Here is a 17,108-nt window from a genome sequence, read left to right on the forward strand (position 1 = left end):
GGAAGCAGGGGGAAGTGTGTATATATAATATAGTCCATTGTGTCTAGAAGCACATTTTGCATGGATGAAGTCATACATATATATTCAAACATGGTAATGAAAAAGTATTTCTTGTTAACTTTATTGGGTTTTTAAGCAAAATTTTTATTTTTTAATAGGCGAAATCTGCCTGGAGACAGACAGAAAGCTCTAGAAATTATGATTCCCCTGGTAGAACAGGAAGACCAAGTAGCTTCGGATATGTACTGCCTGGTTGGTCGAATTTACAAGGACATGTTTTTGGAATCTGGGTTCATAGATACAGAAAGCAGGGACAAAGGGACGTTCTGGTGAGTACTGTTTTCCTGGTCTGTGTCCATTTGTTAGCTTTGGGAAAATATTCCTTAAACAAGAATATATTTCAACTGTTTTTCATTCCAAATATTTGATATCCTTAATATTCATTCCTAAAATTTGATACCCTTGAATCTTCTAATCTTCCTTGCTTGTTTGTTAAGCTTGAGAGATTTATGTTTCACAGATCGGGTTCCGCAAAGTTCTTGAAGTGCCTTAGAGACTTGGAAGTTTAGGTAGCTCTCATCAGAGTGTATTTTCCTCCTTTTTCCCAAATGTGAAGTCTCCTGTTTACTATATTATTGTTAGGAATCTGGGACAGACGATAATCAGCCGTGACTCAATTGGCATATCTGCGATCTGACAGATATTAGCTAGCTAGGCTTAAAAGTGCTGAGGTTTAACTCTGCACTGATGCTTGGGATGTACCATTCTGTCTTTTTTTGGTTTCCATGCTCACAAGCAACATGACTGTTCCAAACTCATGCTGGCAAAAGATTTATCACCCCATCATCACCATATAGTATATACATATTGCAGTGGACTACAGTACCATCAATAGTCAAAGAAGTACACAATAGGCTAGACAACATCTTAATTTTAGAGGCAAGCATCATGTTTTTTATTGCTTTTGAAATGCACTAAAATGCTGATGTGGAATAGGTTAAAAAATGGAGGCACTGGATGCCATCCTAAACTTCTGTCAGGATGAGCTGCTTTTCTCCGTTGTGATTCAGATGAAGCAGCAGACAATCTGTTTATGTATCCTGCACATCAGATCCTAGTTCTGGTCTTGTGCTCATCAGCTGCCTGCTGAAGTAAATACTTAGAATGGAAAACTTTCTTCTCCCTTCGTCATTTATCACTTGTTTTCAGTAAACTTCAGATTAGAACTGTCTTTGGTAAAAGATAAGACATAATTGTTTACCATTTATGGCCTCAGAATACAAGAATATAATTGCTGGTCATGCTTTACAGTTTTGCAATGCTTACTGGATTTTTTTAAAGATGTTGAAATAACAGGAGTGCAGCATATTGTCCTTGTTGTCCCCCTTCATAATTTTGGATTAAAGAAAAATTTTATTTCCTCTAAGGCAAAGCCCATAACAAACTTTCAAGATTCTGTCTTAAAATATTTTGCTAATGTCATGAACTAACATAAAAAGAAAACTGTAGTCCTGTATACAATAGTAGGCATTATCACAGGCTAAATAGAATAAATAGAAATTACTTTTGCTACTGCACGTCTTGCTTTTCCCTCATTCATAGTGCCTTATGAACAGATAGGCTTTGAGATTTTCAAACATAATTGAACTAAGAACGATTATATGTGTAATAGTGGTAATTACTTCTAGGATATTTCATGTAGCCATTTTAACACACTTTTAATAATTGCATCTTAGCAATCATGATACTCATACATTTGATGAGGGGAAGTGATTGCAGTCAGGCATACCGGTTTGGGAAAGGACAGCAGGCTGGCAGCTCCTGCAGCAGGGTAGGATGCTGACCGGCCAGCCCCTAAACAGTCCCTGAAGTCTCTGGCAAGAAAGACCCAACGCAGACTGCTCCGTGCGCCTGCTGCCGTAGAACAAGGTGATCTCTGTCGAGTCGAGCGGGAGTTTGGCCAGAAGCTGTACCGGATGGGCCAGTTGCTTTTGGTTTGTACTTTGTGCTGGATATTGATTTGAATTCTAGTGTTAGTCATACAGCAGGCTTGACGTGGCTGAAGGGTTGACTCATAACTCAGTGGAAGGCTCTTGGGAAGGAGCAGACCTACTCTAGTGCCACAGCAGGCCACAACGGGGGGAAGTGTGTGCAGGAACAAAGCCTCCGTGACAGTGTTACCTTATGTTGAGATAAAGGTTATTATCCTAGTCCTAGAGAAATGAGGATGTAGGAGAAGTATAGTGAATTGCATAAGATAATGAGAATTTGGCAGCAGAACCAAAGCGTTGGTTTTGCAACAACTACTGATATCAAGGTACTTTGGTCTATTTGGAAAAAAAAAAAAAAAAAAAAAGCAGGCAGTGTGCTTTCCTGACAACTAAAAAGCAGAAAAAAAGACATCTTTCATATAAATATGAGAGAAGAGATGAAAGATTAATTATTAACTGTCACTTTCTTGTTGCATACTGACAGTGTAAATCAGACTTGCCAAAGCTATCAAGTCTTTATTCAAATCTTTTCACTGCTACCTCCTTAATTCAGTATCTGCACTGCAACATTTTCCCAAATGTCAGCTTTCAATTTCTTGATGGCATTTATAATCGCATCAGCTAAGCCAACCTCTACTTTATAGGCAGACTTTTAAACCTTACCACCTTTCTGCGGTACTGCGCGGGTTCCTCCAGTGTTATTTGGGGCATGACAATGTACAGCAATTGCACCAGTTGAACTTAAACCAGTTCAGTCAACAAATGTGACTTGTGAGTTGTTTGGGAAACTGTGACTGTTTTTATCTGTTCAAAATTTATTATTACAGATTATTTCTTTTATTTTTTGTCTGTAAATTTTTGCTGTTCAGGCTATGTGGATATAAGGCAGGTTTAAGAATGTCAGCACAGGATCGCACCAAATATAAAATTACACTTTTGGTTGTAATGATTTAGGAGAGGTAAATAGGACTACAGAGGTGCAAGATACTAGTATTTCTTGGTGTAAATAGCATGTAAAGATGTCTAGAAAAATGAATTTTTGTTGTGGGGAAGGGAGATTTGGAAGCAATCTGGAAAGAAAAGGCAGAACCCAGGAACAAAAATTCCTGGGATGTCCCTTCTGGTCTCCTGGGGGTAGGTGGCAAGGTCCTGGTAGCAGGAGACCGTAGGGGTGGCCTCTGACAAGAGGCAAGGAGCTGCCCTATGTCAGACACGGCCAGCTCCAATGGACTCATCACTGGCCAAAACTGAGCGCATCAGCAGCACTGGTGGTGCCTCTGTGGTAACATATTTAGGAAAGTTTTTTTTCAGGCTGTTTCACCAATGCTTCTACAAGCAGAAACTATTTTGCAAACTTAAGCTCATCTCCACCTCCTTTGCCTGTATGATTAACATCGTTTATAGCACAAATGTGCCCACCTGTTGATACGCATGGGAGATGCTTATTTTTTCTTTAAATTTTGAAAAGTTTTGTATGTATCTGAGAACTAGAGAAATTTTGATAGTCATGCCAGAAATCAGGCATTTTGGGGCAAAACAAAAAAAGTACAGTGTCTCTTGTATTGGGACAAAAATACTTATTTTCAAGGTTTTTTCTTCTTCTGTCAATCTTTCCTCTCTCTTTTCCTGATACTGCATGAGGATTACAGCATGAAAGATCTCTAGGGCAAAAAAGGGAGTCCAGTTCCCAACAGTGCTATGGCTCCAAACAGATTACGCCAGCCAACGGGTCCCTTCTAGCTATATATGCTTAGAATCAATGAGAGTGTTGTCCTGTTTGGTTGGCGGGTTTTTTGTTGTGTTTTTTTTTGTTGTTGTGGGTTTTTTTTTTTAAGTGAGCAAAAATATTTTGTATGTACTTTCTTCCTTGTTTTGTTGTAACTCACAGTACAAGAGGAAAGGCAGATGATGAAAGAAAAGAATTGAGTCTTCTCTGCTCATCGTGCTTTTTTAGAGGACTAGAAGTTCTCTGGAGGTGGACAACTGGAGTGTAGAAAGCGTATATATGTAGCAGATTGAAGAGGAGCCTGTCCTGCAGTTTTGGAAAGCAGAGCTTATGTTAAAGGATGCAAAGTCCTGAATCATTAGAGCAGGAAAAACAACAAATAAAATAAAATAAAATAAATTTAAACCCAGCCATATTTCTGGCCTGCTAGGATCAAAATGCCTTAGCTTTGTTTTCATGTCGAAGTGTGGTTTGGAAGCCAAATCCTTAGTTTTTGCATAGATTATTTTTCTTTCCTTCCTTTTGTATTAATGTCACAACCTGCTTAATTTTTTTTTTTTATAATCCATTTGTTTGTCTGGATTCTTCCCATCCTTTTGAAAGTAATTTTGAACTCCATTGCTTTTACTGTAGTGGAGTTGTGTTGACTGAATCTCTTGTGCTCCTTAACTCACATATGACAGTCTTGTTTGCCTCCTCCTTATGGGGGGGGTGTGTGTGATGCAGTCAAATGTGTTCTTATTCTGTAGAACAAGTTTAAAGCATGGTAGATCTGCTGTTGTCACCACAACTTGCATTGCTAGCATGAGGATAGTGTGTGCTGTGTTTGTGTGAAGTCCCTCAACTTCTTTTAAGACAAGATTTAGGCTAGGTGAATACCCCTGCCATTCCTCTTGCTCGCTCACTTCCTTTTGAGGAGAACAAAATCTGGTATAGTCCTTCTTTATGTGAATAGATCATAAGGATAATGTCAATGAGACATTTAAAGAATAAAATGTGGAGTGGCTGGAATCGTAGCTAAATGTGAAGTATGTTCTTGTATCACTTGCTTTTGTGCTTATGCATTTTGATATGCTTGTATGTCACTGTGGAATCTAAGGTTTCAAGTCAGTGAAAATATATATTTAAGAGTAAATTAATGAGCTTATTAATAAATGTAACTGTGAAACAGGTTTCTTACAGGCTGATAGTATTTTTTCTTCAATCTCAAAGCAAATTGGAAAGCTAGTAAGATACTATAACTTTACTGGGATGGATGAGTAGGGTCTGCGCTTGTTGTGTGAGGGGAAAGGAAATGGGAGGAGGATGTATAAATAACGGACTCCTAAAAATAAACACAAAGCTTGTGTGGAAAACAGTAAAGTATTTTTGCTTCCATGGATTCTTGCTGCATAAACAGAAGATAAGCACTTAAAGTACCTAAAAGTATAATTATGTCCCTATTAGATCGCATTGTTTAGAAAGTAAACTTGTGTGTTTGTTTTTTCTAGGTTCAAGAAGGCGTTTGAGTCAGAGCCAACATTACCGTCAGGAATTAATTATGCAGTACTCCTCCTGGCAGCAGGACATTGCTTTGATACTTCTTTTGAGCTGCGGAAAGTTGGTAATTGTAGCTTGCAAATTCACAGTGAAATTGCATTCTAGTGAAAGTATGACACCACCCACTGTCATAGGGGAAAAATCTGATGGTTATATACGAATGCTTTGATAGTGAGCATGTGAGTATTTGAGTTGGTCTCCCGCATGACCACTGATCCCACCTGATTGCAGGTGAGTGCTGTCATGAAGACCTGGTTCCAGTTTCAAGGTCTTAACTGGTTACCAGAGCTTCTTTGCAATGGCATCATTTGTGTGAAACAGGAACACCTGAACGGGTAATCCAGTTCCAGTTAGAATTCTTTAAAACATCAAAACCCCCTGTAGAACTATAGGGAATATGAACAAAAAGTCCATTCTAAGAGTGGGGAAAATGCACTTGACTTGAGCTTGGGATGGGCTGAGAGAAGAATGTTTCTCTTCCAATGCTTTCTTTGAGGTTTCCTGAATGTTTGTATTCATGGAACCATAGAATCACAGAGTGGTTTGAATTGGAAGGGACCTTTTCAAGACCATCTAGTCCAACCTCCCCTGCCATGGGCAGGGACATCTTTCACTAGGCCAGGTTGCTCAACCTGACGTTGAACACTTCCGACGATGGGGTATTGACAGCTTCCCTGGGCAACCTGGTCCAATGTCCCACCACCCTTGTCATAAAAAAAATTCTTGCTTAAGAAGGAGGAATTAAGGTGTCCGTTTTGTTTGTGATTTTGTTTGTGATTTTGCTGGATTTGAGGAGAGTGCAAAGTCAAGATTAGTCAGTAATACTTTCAGGGAAGGTATGGGAGAAAGCACTGAATGTTGTAATACGTAGTAACATATCCTTTGCAACTGGCATTCTTCTCCATGAATTCGTATAATTCTTGACTGATTGTAAAGTCTTTTTTTATCCTTCTGTCTCTTGAGGAGGTTGTCATGTGAGAAAGAAACAATGTTCTTCACTCCATAGAATGTATCTCTAATCAGCTACTGCTCTAGTTGAGAAGTTAGGTGTGCACTGTGTATCTGGAAGTAATTTTCTAGATAGAGAAGTTTTTTGAATGTGAAGGTCGGAGTGAGATGGTTACTTTCACATAGATAATGGAAGTGAAATTGAAGTTCTCTGGTGTAAATGAAGGTGTTCACTTGGATGTGATAGGCTGGATAGAGTTGCCCCAACTACTGTGTTTGCCCTTCTGTGAGTGGGTGAGATTTTGGTTTTTTGGGTCAGATAGAATAACTTCATCTCCTACACTGAAATTTGAATTCTTGTGCCAATGTAGGGAGGTAAAAATGCCTGTTTTGGTTTCTACATAGCATTTGCAAATATTCACTCAGCTGGCCTAATTTTAAAACAGATAGTTTAGCAAAGCTGGGCTATATTTATTGTGTAGTTTAATTTGAATCCTTCCATTTTAAATAAACTTCTCAATTGCACACAGGCTACAGCCAACGGGATTTGGACAACTTAATTGTACTGATGAAATTTGGGTGGTTTTTGTAGGGATCAGATGTTTAGTATCATCTTCTCGTGAGTTTGTCCAGTGTTGTCTTCCCTATTGTTTGTATGGAGAACGTTACAGAAATTAATAAGGTTCCTTATTGCTTAAGGTTCCATCCACGGCTGATGAATGATTTAGCTACCAGTGGATTTCTCCACTATTTGGTGGAAGATGGGGTTTTTTTTTGAGCTGTTGGTGTGCCTCTCTTATGTAAACATTTACTTGGTGTCTGCTGAAAACCCTTGATGTAGCAACCTCTCCTGTTATCTACTAGTGTCTATCTTTCTTATTTTGTTATGGGAAATATTGTCAAAATTCTTTAGCCCTCAGACTGACTTAGCTATTTTGAAACGGGTTTTCAAATACATATATAATAGACCCTATGTGTGTCATGTCATTGATTTCTTGTTGATAAGACTGTGGTCATTGTTCATAGAATCGTAGAATACCAGGTTGGAAGGGACCTCAAAGATCACCTGGTCCAACCTTTCTGGGCAAAAGCACAGTCTAGACAAGATGCCCAGCACCCTGTCTAGCTGAATCTTAAAAGTGTCCAATGTTGGGGAATCCACCTGGGGAGATTATTCCAATGGCTGATTGTTCTCACTGTGAAAAATTTTCCTCTTGTATCCAATCGGAATCTCCCCAGGAGTAACTTGTACCCATTACCCCTTGTCTTTTCCATGTGACTCCTTGTACAAAGGGAGTGTCCATCTTCTTTGTAGCCACCCTTAAAACAGTGGAAAATGGTGATAAGGTGTCCCCTAAGCCTTCTTTTCTCAAGGCTGAACAAACCCTGTTCTCTCAGCTTTTCCTCATATGGCAGGCTTCCCAGTCCTTTGATTATCTTTGTGGCCCTTCTCTGGACCATCTCCAGCCTGTCCACATCTTTTCTGTATAGCGGGGACCAAAACTGAACACAGTATTCCAGGTGTGGCCTGACAAGTGCTGAGTAGAATGGGATAATGACTTCTTTAGCTCTGCTGGTGATGCCACCCAGCATCCTGTTGGCTTTCTTTGCCGCAGCAGCAGCACACTGCTCACTCATATTGAGGTGGTTGTCCACCAGGACCCCCATGTCCCTTTCCACAGAGCTGCTCCCCAGCTGGGTAGATCCCAGCCTGTGCTGCAATCCTGGATTATGTTTTCCCGGATGCAAGTCCTTACACTTGTCTTTGTACAATGAGGTTTGTCAGCTGGCTTGAGTTGTGCTAGATTCTGAGGATAATTTCGTATTTTCTTTGTTTTGAGCTAAGATTACTGTTTTAAATAAAAATAAGCAAAACTACAGACGCGTGGGAAAATGTTTTGATTTTTCTCCTGTCCCAAGAATCTCTTACATGTGTGTCATTCTTTTGATGTCACCTCTTGTTTAGATCTGTGCATACAAGACCATTCGTTAGCAGTAGTGGGATTTGCCTGGCAGTGTTTTCAGTTTGGTGTCCACCCGCAGCATTATCTGTAGCACAGAGAAATTAGAGGAAGTTTGTCTTCTGGTGGGAGATGAGGAGAGAGGCGAGAGCAAGCTGGTTGAAGTTCAATCCAGGTTATATGGAAACGATACTGGTAGGTTGGGAAAGGTTAAGGAAGGACATGGTCCCTAACAGCACTTCAGATTAGAAGTTGCATATCTGCAATTAGAAGATGCATCTCTGATTGCATTGGCAACAGTGTAATAACTCCTGTAAAACTAAGAATAAGTCCAGTATCCAAGAGAATTTTTACCAATCTGCATCAGATAAGAAAACTTGCTTTCTAAAGTTCCTACCTCTACTTGTCAGGTAATAGTTCACAACTAAATGATCATGTGAAGCATTAATGAAAATCCTCCTTCTATTTTCTGAGTAGTATTGCTTTCTTAACTGTACAAAATTGCAGAACTTTGAGACCAAAACAGAAATGCAGTGCTTTGCATTGACAGTAACGATCTCTGCAGGCTGTGCAACTTTGACACACAAAGGATCCTGTAATATGAATTGTTCTGTCAATATTTGAGCAAGGAAAGCAGTTTATTTATAAAGCCTTCATAGTAATATTTAACTGGTAATATCTACTTACTATATCTTATTTTCTTCACAAGCTGTGGGTATATTCTTGGTGTTATAAAAACAATGGCTTTTCTGGCATTAATGGTTCTTCTATTTTGGCTCATTTATTTTTAAGGCAAAATATTTTTGATAAAATATAGTGGAATTCAGCTGCTGCATTTTTCCCTCCCCCTGTGAATGCCAAGTTTATCATGGAAGGAGAGAATGTCTTGACTTTGCCTGGATTTTCTTACACTTTCAAAAAACTTTTAAAGGTGGTGAAATCAAAATAAACTAGAGAAGAGAAATTATACAAGGAGACCACAAACTCAAAATGAAATTCATGAAGGTGTTCACTTTGCATGTTTGCACAGAAAGGTTTTTTTGTTCCCCCACCCCCAAAAAAAGACCAAACCCACTGGAAAACAAAACAAAACAAAAAAACTCCACCTCTATAAATTAGAGTTATAGTCTTTTGAACCTATTGCTAATGTCTCCATACTGCAACTGCATTTTTCCAACTTGCCTTTCAGGGGTAAGTAAGTTTGTAGATGAGCTTTATAGAGGAAGGTCGGCAAACTAGAGTGAGTTTTAGCACTGAGTACCTCATCCTTCTCAGAAGAATTTGATGAGAGGCTGATGTTGCTTCTCTAAGGTAATGGGGTCCACTTCACAGAATACTTGGATAAAACTTCCAGTTCATCCAGGCTACATAACAGTGATGATTCCCAAACTTGGTGTCCTCAGGTATCATTGCTGCTACACATCCATCCTTTCTCCCATCATCTTCCTATAGCTCTCCCTTATTCCGTGATCTGGGACTCAAAATCCTTGCTATCACCAGTCCTACCCTCCTAACAAACACTTCTCCCTGCCATGCCAGTAATCCTAGTCCCTCCCCATGTGAGTTGTACTTTTCATCAAAACCACACACTCAGTTTGTACCTTGCTGCGGCCCTGTTCCCATGCCTGGAGCGCTGGAGGCTTGTGATGGGTGGGTTCCTGCAGGCGCAATGAAGCACGGTGGAGTGTGCGAGCCTGTGAACCAGAGACCAGTGCTGCTGCTCACTGTGACATGTAGCTTGTGATAGCTTGTCAGCAGTCACTGCAACTGTGAGTGCCACCCCCTAGTACTCAGCGAAGGCCCTCCGCACAGCTAAATTGCTCCCTCTCGCCTTCCTCCTAGCAACGGTGTACCCGTCTGAAATGATTCATGTGTCCCTGTGATACCAATTCCTTACTTCCCTTGTGATGAGGTCACGTTCAAAGCCTGTGGAAGTTAGTACGTGTCTATCCGCTCTTGTACGTTGCTGTCATGTGCATGCAAATGTTTTAGACATTCTAGCAGAGCCTTCAGCCTTTGAGGATATTGCTGAGTAGTGTTACTCTAGGGTCCTGGGGGAGATTAATTTTTTCCGTTTACTGCGTTGTGTGGATAGCGTGTAGGTTTTGGTTTCTAGAACCCAACTGAAGTTGAACACATTCAACACAAATTCCCCCTTCCTCTCCTACACTGACAAGTGTAGGTAGGTGTACGTACTCAAGCGGTCTCCTGACAATGTGCATGGCTTAAAGCCTTGCAGAGCTGATATACATAGAGATGGTCACCGCCGTATGTTGTGGAGTTGATGGAGGTGGTGTTCATTGTATCATGTCTCAGGTAGATCTGAGATATTTTGTAAAATCTATTGCATTTTTTTCTCTTCAGGAATAACTAAACAAACTTCTTTCCGAAGAAGCAAACAAATAATGGTTTTCACAGAATCATACAATAGAATCATAGAATTTTATATGATTTAAGTATAATTTTGTTATACTCAAGCATGACAATTGGTTAGCAAGAGAGCACAAAGTGTGAAATATAGATGTGAAATAGGCTACAGACCACTTGGATACAATTTCACATTTTAAAAACATTTATTGTCTGATGTTGATAACATAAAATTGTGAACAATGTGAGAAAACAAGATGGATTTTGTAGACTGAAATGTAGCTAATGTAATGATATCCATTTTGATAAGATTTATTGCTGCTTCCAGCATAAAGTTTAGTCTGCTAGCTACTTAAGGAAGGTTAAGGAGAAAATAAAGGTCAGCAGTTGCAGTGAAATTTCTTGTGAATACTCAGCCTAAATATCAAGGGCAATGGAAGGTGATGTGGGAGAGAAACTGTCATAGTGGAGTAGTGTGGGAAAAGTGAATAAAAGACTATGGTGGTGAAGAGGCTCGTCTTGTAAGCTGCAAATTGTTTTTTATTTGCGGGGGGGGGGAAGCGTAGCGTATCTCGTGTTAGCTATAAATACGTAGCAGCTGATATGAACTAAAAATCATCCTGAAGGCCACAGGGAACCTTGTAGTTCTTAGAAAACTTAGCAAGTCAAAATAAAACCTGAGGGTCTCCATAGTCTTGAGTTGCTGAGGGACTTACGAATATTAATAGATGTCTTTCATTGGGGTAGGACTTGCGGCAATTAAAAGAACATCACTGCTGGAAGAAGCCCAGTGGATCATCTGTTTCTTCTGCATGGGACCTTGTCTATAAAGGTAAGTTTGGGGCTTGGGGCTTGTAAGTCAAAAAAACAAAGCAGAAAAAAACATAATAGGTGCCTTATTCAGCATCTGTTAAGTTTTTACAGCTATGTTGTGTAGCCTAAGGCCCCAATTTACCTTTACAGATGAGGTCCATGCAAGAACATAGGTAATCTGAATGTGGCCTTGTCCTGACAGTGATGTCTTAAAGTTTCTTTCTTGAGAAGCCTTTAGGAAGAGGGGGAGGGGAGAAAAAATCTGCTACTGCTTAGCATGTGTGCAAGGCATGTAACATTAACTGGTAAGTATGATTTCCATCTTACTTCATCGAAATGGAGAGGCTACAGTAATTTAAGCAATTAATAGATTTCAAATCAGGGAAATGGTTATTTTAAAACTGCATTAATACATTCCTGTGACCTATTATTCTTTTTACTACAGGAGTAAAGATCAGCAGTCTGCTTGGTAAAAAGGGAAGCTTGGAGAAACTGCAGAGCTATTGGGAAGTGGGATCTTTCTTGGGGGCCAGTATGTTGGCTAATGACCATTTAAGAGTGATCCAGGCTTCAGAAAAGCTGTTTAAGCTAAAGGCACCAGCATGGTAAGGTGATAAACGAGATCACGTATGTTGATATGTATTAAAACATTGGACTCCTTCAGCTTTCACGTTTAGCTGACAGGAGATAGATTTTGGTTTTTTAACAAATTTTGCTGTCTGTGTATTGTTTTACTTCACTTTTGCCCAGACAAGGGACTCTCTTCCCCTTTTGCCCTTATTCAGGAACAGATTTGATATGGGTCTTTAATTGGTTGTCGAGAAGGGCAGATTCACCACTGGCTCCAGGCCCTTCTGAGGGCAAGGGGGAAAGGAGGAGTTGCTTGTAGGCACCGCACTTCAGCGGTTACATTGCTGAAGAGAAGTGGTAGCGGCGTGTGGGTTTAGTCATAACTGCCTGAAAGTCTTTGGGAATGCAGACAGCTTGGCTAGAGGGGCATGGATACACCTTGGAATACTGTGATGGTTATTGCACATACCAGCTGTTGTAGGAACTTGAACACAAATGAGCTATGTGGTGCAAGTTGCATCTCACTATGATTGAGAATAATGCAGATTGAAGTCCAATTAACAGAAAGGTTATAAACCTAGGGTTAAAGACAACCCTGTAGACTCAACGTTATGCAAAGGCCAAGAGATGTGTGCTCTGACAGCACGCTCCCGGCACCTGTTCTGCTTTGGATATAGGCAGCAAGTCAGGACCAGTCACCTACTCATCAAGGGCTGGGATCCTGTTAGCTGGGGAGAACCAAAACTCCTTTCTGACTAAAAAAGTTGTCACTCTGTCAATTGAAGGAGTGTATATGTTCGCAGCCTATGTATTTTTGTCTTTTTATAAAGGCTGGAAAGTCTGTCTCCAAAAGCTGATCAGAGGGGAATGTATGTATGTGTGCTAAAATATGGAAATGCTAAACTTCTATATCGACATAATGTAGGAAACTGTCAAAATTGAGAACTTTAATTTTCTGATCAAATATTTTATAAATGCTGTTTACAGTGTATTTATCTGCAAGGTTTTCCATTTTTACTGTGTGCCTGTTTTTGCTATGAAGCTGGGTAGCACTTTCTGGAAGTCTAATGGTAGAGTTTTTTGGAGTTTATGAATGTCTGGTTGTCAGGATTTTATGTACCAGTGTGCCTTTGAGGTTTAAGTCTGTGGATTAAACTCTGAAAATACAGCACACTCATTTGTGCTTCAGGAAGGAGTTCTCCTGTGAGCAATTCCTTCCCAGCTGTTGCCTGCTGTTTGGCAGAGCCCACTTGGTGCAAAAGGGAGTAGATATGGTACCTTAAGCCAGATATCCCCATGGCCTCAGAATGATGATTAGAAAATGCACAGCTATGGAACTGTTCCCAAAAGGCCGTCTGAGTTTACATTATACCTTCTTGTCCTAAGCCTGGAAACAAAGTTTCTATGAATAGTCTAACTGTGATAAGATGGGAGCTGTGATAAATCCTCTTTAAACATGTATATCTAATTGCAGTAGTATTCATAAAAATTGCGTAAGATTATTTTTACAATTTTTTTCAAAAATGCCAAGACGAAGCAATGTTATGAGGAGCCCCATAAACCAGCCTCAGAAAGTAGAACAGCGGAGAGAGGGAGGAGGGAGGGGAGACATTCAGCACTGCTGTTGTCCTTCCCTAGCAATGCCAAAAGGCTACTTAGTGTAGCTGTTGTCATCTTTATAGGGTAATCAATTCCAGAAGCGTCATGCTTTAGAAATCTGCGTTAAACAACTGCCAATGCAGATACACTACAGAAGACAGAACAGTGTAGAAAATTAAACTAGCGGACTTTTCACCTGAATTTTTATTTGAGGTTGGTCACTACTGAAATAAGTTTGACATGGGCTCAGTTTGGTCCATAGGTAGAGGATTTAGGTATCTCATGAAGCTTTCATGGTTTAGGATAGGAGACAGTATATGGGATCAGGAATATGGGCAGGAAGGAGTGTCCCAGAACTCATTTGTATTTCAGGTTACTAATACAGCAGCTACATTTCCAGTTCTAAATGGGGAGTTGCTGTTGTTAAAAGCAATCCTAAAGAACCAAAATGTTAGTGGCTGCCTTGGTGTTGCAATGGTGAATGCTTCAGTTGTGATTAAAGCTAGAGACATTATTATTTACAAATTGTATTAAATTTACTATCTATGTGTGCTTGGATGATCACAGGTACCTGAAGTCTATTGTAGAGACTATTTTGATATATCAGCATTTTAAGAAACTGACTCCAGAACAACATACGGCCAAACAGGAACTTGTGGACTTCTGGATGGACTTCCTTGTTGAAGCCACAAAGACAGATGTGTCTGTAGTTCGATTTCCAGTAAGTGGTTTGGTGGTGTTGTTTTGGTGGTGTTTTTTCTTTTTTTTTTAATAAATCGTGACATGAAGGAAATGAACACAAAACACTGCTTGTTTTTAGGTTGCCAGACAATAAGCTGCTTGTCTAGAAGAAATGTATTTGGCCTGCATATTAGATTGGTTTTAATTGGTTGCATGTGGCTACAATGGGATTGCACAGTGTGTTCCATATGAAAGTAATGACGAAAAAAATCAAGATAGAACTTTGCTATTTAGTGTTTGCTACCAGTGGGTATGCTTCTAAAGCAACCCTTTGCAGTGTATTCCAGGTGATAATGTATTAACTATATTATGTTTTGAAGAAAAGATATTTAATTTCAGTCTCTTTCTAGCTCAGCAGCCCATTAAGCCTGTGCTCTGTTAGAGGTTAAAAATCAGCCCAAGCAGTCAGAAATCTAGTGTTCCAACTACTAGACAATGTATTTCAACAACATTGCACTATAAGTATATATATACTTTTGTGATTTCTTCCACAAACATTTTGCTGAAAATTTTTATTAGATACCCTGGTGTTGTACAGTGTCCTGAAAGTATACTGTAAAAAGATCTTTGTTCCCTGTACATATTAACTATATATGTACGGGAAATAAAGTCTTGGGTATCCCTTTTAGCTAACCATTAGCAAATGCAGCTTTTTGTTTTAAATAGCAGTTGCTATTGCCTCCCAGATACTTGAAGTGCATGCTGGTTGTTTTGTACAGTTCTCTTGGCTTCCGTGTGTAGACGGGATGATAAACCGTAAGGAAGACTGCAGTGTTGAACAGCAACAGCTTGAGACAGTAAGGTGAAAGCGGCCTGAGACTTTCTAGGGAGTCTGGTTCTCCTTCTCCCAGGAGAATGGGCGTAAAGTTTTGCAGGGAAGCAAAAAATATTTTGAATCCTCTGGTTTTTGTGAAAGACAAGGCCATGTTCTTTTTAGATTTTTGATGATGAAATGGAGCAATTAGATACTTAAAATAGGCTCTGACTTATAAAACTGTCTAAGTCAAATGGTTTGGATTTTTGTTAATATTAAGAGACAGACTAAACCTGACCATTGCAATAGCATGAGCCGAAAGATAAACCCAGTGACCACATAGTTTGATTGTGTTGTACAGGAAGCTATTGTGGTGTTGCAGACAGACGTACGTGGTCTCTCATGATACAAAAATTCTGTTTGTCCCTATTCAGAAGGAAAATCACGCTGTTCGACAAGTCAACAAATGAAACATAGTAACTTTCTTTTCTCTCCCTTCTCCCAGATTCTTGCAAATAATTTATTCTAAAAGAAGTTTTTTGCACGTTTGTAATAGTGAATTATTCTCAGAGCTTGAACTTAAGGACTTCGCGGTCCATCGGTACTAGCTTAGCTGTCAGTTACTCTCTTATCTGGTAGCATCAGTGTCATCCTCCTCTTTTTGGCCTTTAGAGGAAGCAATGACACTGCTTGTGGGTAACTTGCTATAGGCTAAAGACCCCAATTTGTGAAATGGTCTAAACCAGATTTTAGAAATTATGAGTGTCTGGAGATGCCAAGCGACACGTTTGAAATCCCACTGGTCATCATTTACAGAGTTAAATGCCTAGATACTTTTCAAAATTTGGCCTTGCTCTTCTGCCAGTGTATCTGTGTGCTCATTGACTCTGTAGGAGGTGACATGGCTTAGATTTGACTCTAAGCCATGGCTCTTCCCAAGACTTTCTGCTTAGGTAATTGTCTTTTTTTTTTATAATACGTGTAGACCAAATTGCCCCAGTCAATCATTATTTCCTAAAGCAATTCTTTGAACTCCGAAGATTTTCAAATGAGAAATCGGTTATCTTGGATATTTTGAAGATGATGTTTGATTGGAGCATTTATGGGAGAGGGAAGGGCAGAAGAAAGGAGGGAGATTATCAGTTTGATAACCATCTTTAACTTAATCCTATTTTATAAATGTCCTTCAGCTAAACACTTAGGGCTAGAAATCTTCGTATGCATGCTGCAGTGGAAGAGAGTAGCTTTTTCTTGAATTAATAACAATACTTTACATTCTGAAGAATGAGAGTACCTTCAACACAGGCAATACCGATTTGGTGTTTTAGATGTCAGATTTTAACTACTGAAAATCTAAAACAAATAAATAGTTCTAATGAGAAACCACACTTCAAATAGCCAAACTTTATGGACTTTTTCCTTTAAAGCATGCTGGAAGCTTTAAAAATCTGGAAGTAATTCTGGCAGAACATTATTAAAGTGGCAGAGTGGCTGGCTTCATTTACTAAGTGTTTATGTTAGACTAAATCTTGCTGTATTGCATCCCATCTCTTTTACATGATGGGTTCTAGTTTTTCTTTCACTTACTCCAGGAAATTTTCTATAATCATCTTTAGCTGTCAGCCTCTTGCAGTGGTGCTTGTTGCTTTTGAGAAAATCATTTGATCTGGTGGCTACAGTTCACAGTGATCTAAATCAAAAGCAGTTCAGTCTAGCTCTAGGTTGATGTGTTTTTCTGATTTACCCAAATGCGCTTCTATCAGAACATGATAAAGGTATACCATGAATCCTGTACACAGGGGAGATGGACGTTCTTGAATAGCATTGCAAGAGAATGAATTATGACTGAAAGATTTCAAAATCTGATAGTTGTCAGAGAAGTCATTTGGAAAATCATGATATGTGCTACCAATTGACACATAATAGCCTTACAAAAAAAAGTAAATTAAAATTGGCTTTTTTTTTTTTTTTTTTAAAAATCTTAAGCTACTGTCAGCCATACTAAACTGGACCAGTACCTGAAATTTTACCTTTCATTCTGTTTCCCCTGTTTTTCCTGCTATGGTATGCCTACAGAAGTAGTTTTAACAGATTGTAAT

General features: G+C 39.3%; 1 protein-coding gene across 1 annotated transcript in view; it reads left to right on the plus strand.

The window, feature by feature from the left end:
* MAP3K5 (mitogen-activated protein kinase kinase kinase 5) overlaps positions 1-17,108 on the plus strand; it is a 75,443-nt gene that overhangs the window by 17,426 nt on the left and 40,909 nt on the right. The window contains exons 7-10 of the mRNA XM_009577865.1: positions 159-329; positions 5,208-5,320; positions 11,791-11,950; positions 14,082-14,235. Coding sequence (XP_009576160.1) covers positions 159-329; positions 5,208-5,320; positions 11,791-11,950; positions 14,082-14,235 — 598 coding nt within the window. The remainder of the gene's footprint in view (positions 1-158; positions 330-5,207; positions 5,321-11,790; positions 11,951-14,081; positions 14,236-17,108) is intronic.

This window comes from Fulmarus glacialis, unplaced genomic scaffold (genome assembly GCF_000690835.1).
Source record: "Fulmarus glacialis isolate BGI_N327 unplaced genomic scaffold, ASM69083v1 scaffold11285, whole genome shotgun sequence".
Lineage (NCBI taxonomy): Eukaryota > Metazoa > Chordata > Aves > Procellariiformes > Procellariidae > Fulmarus > Fulmarus glacialis.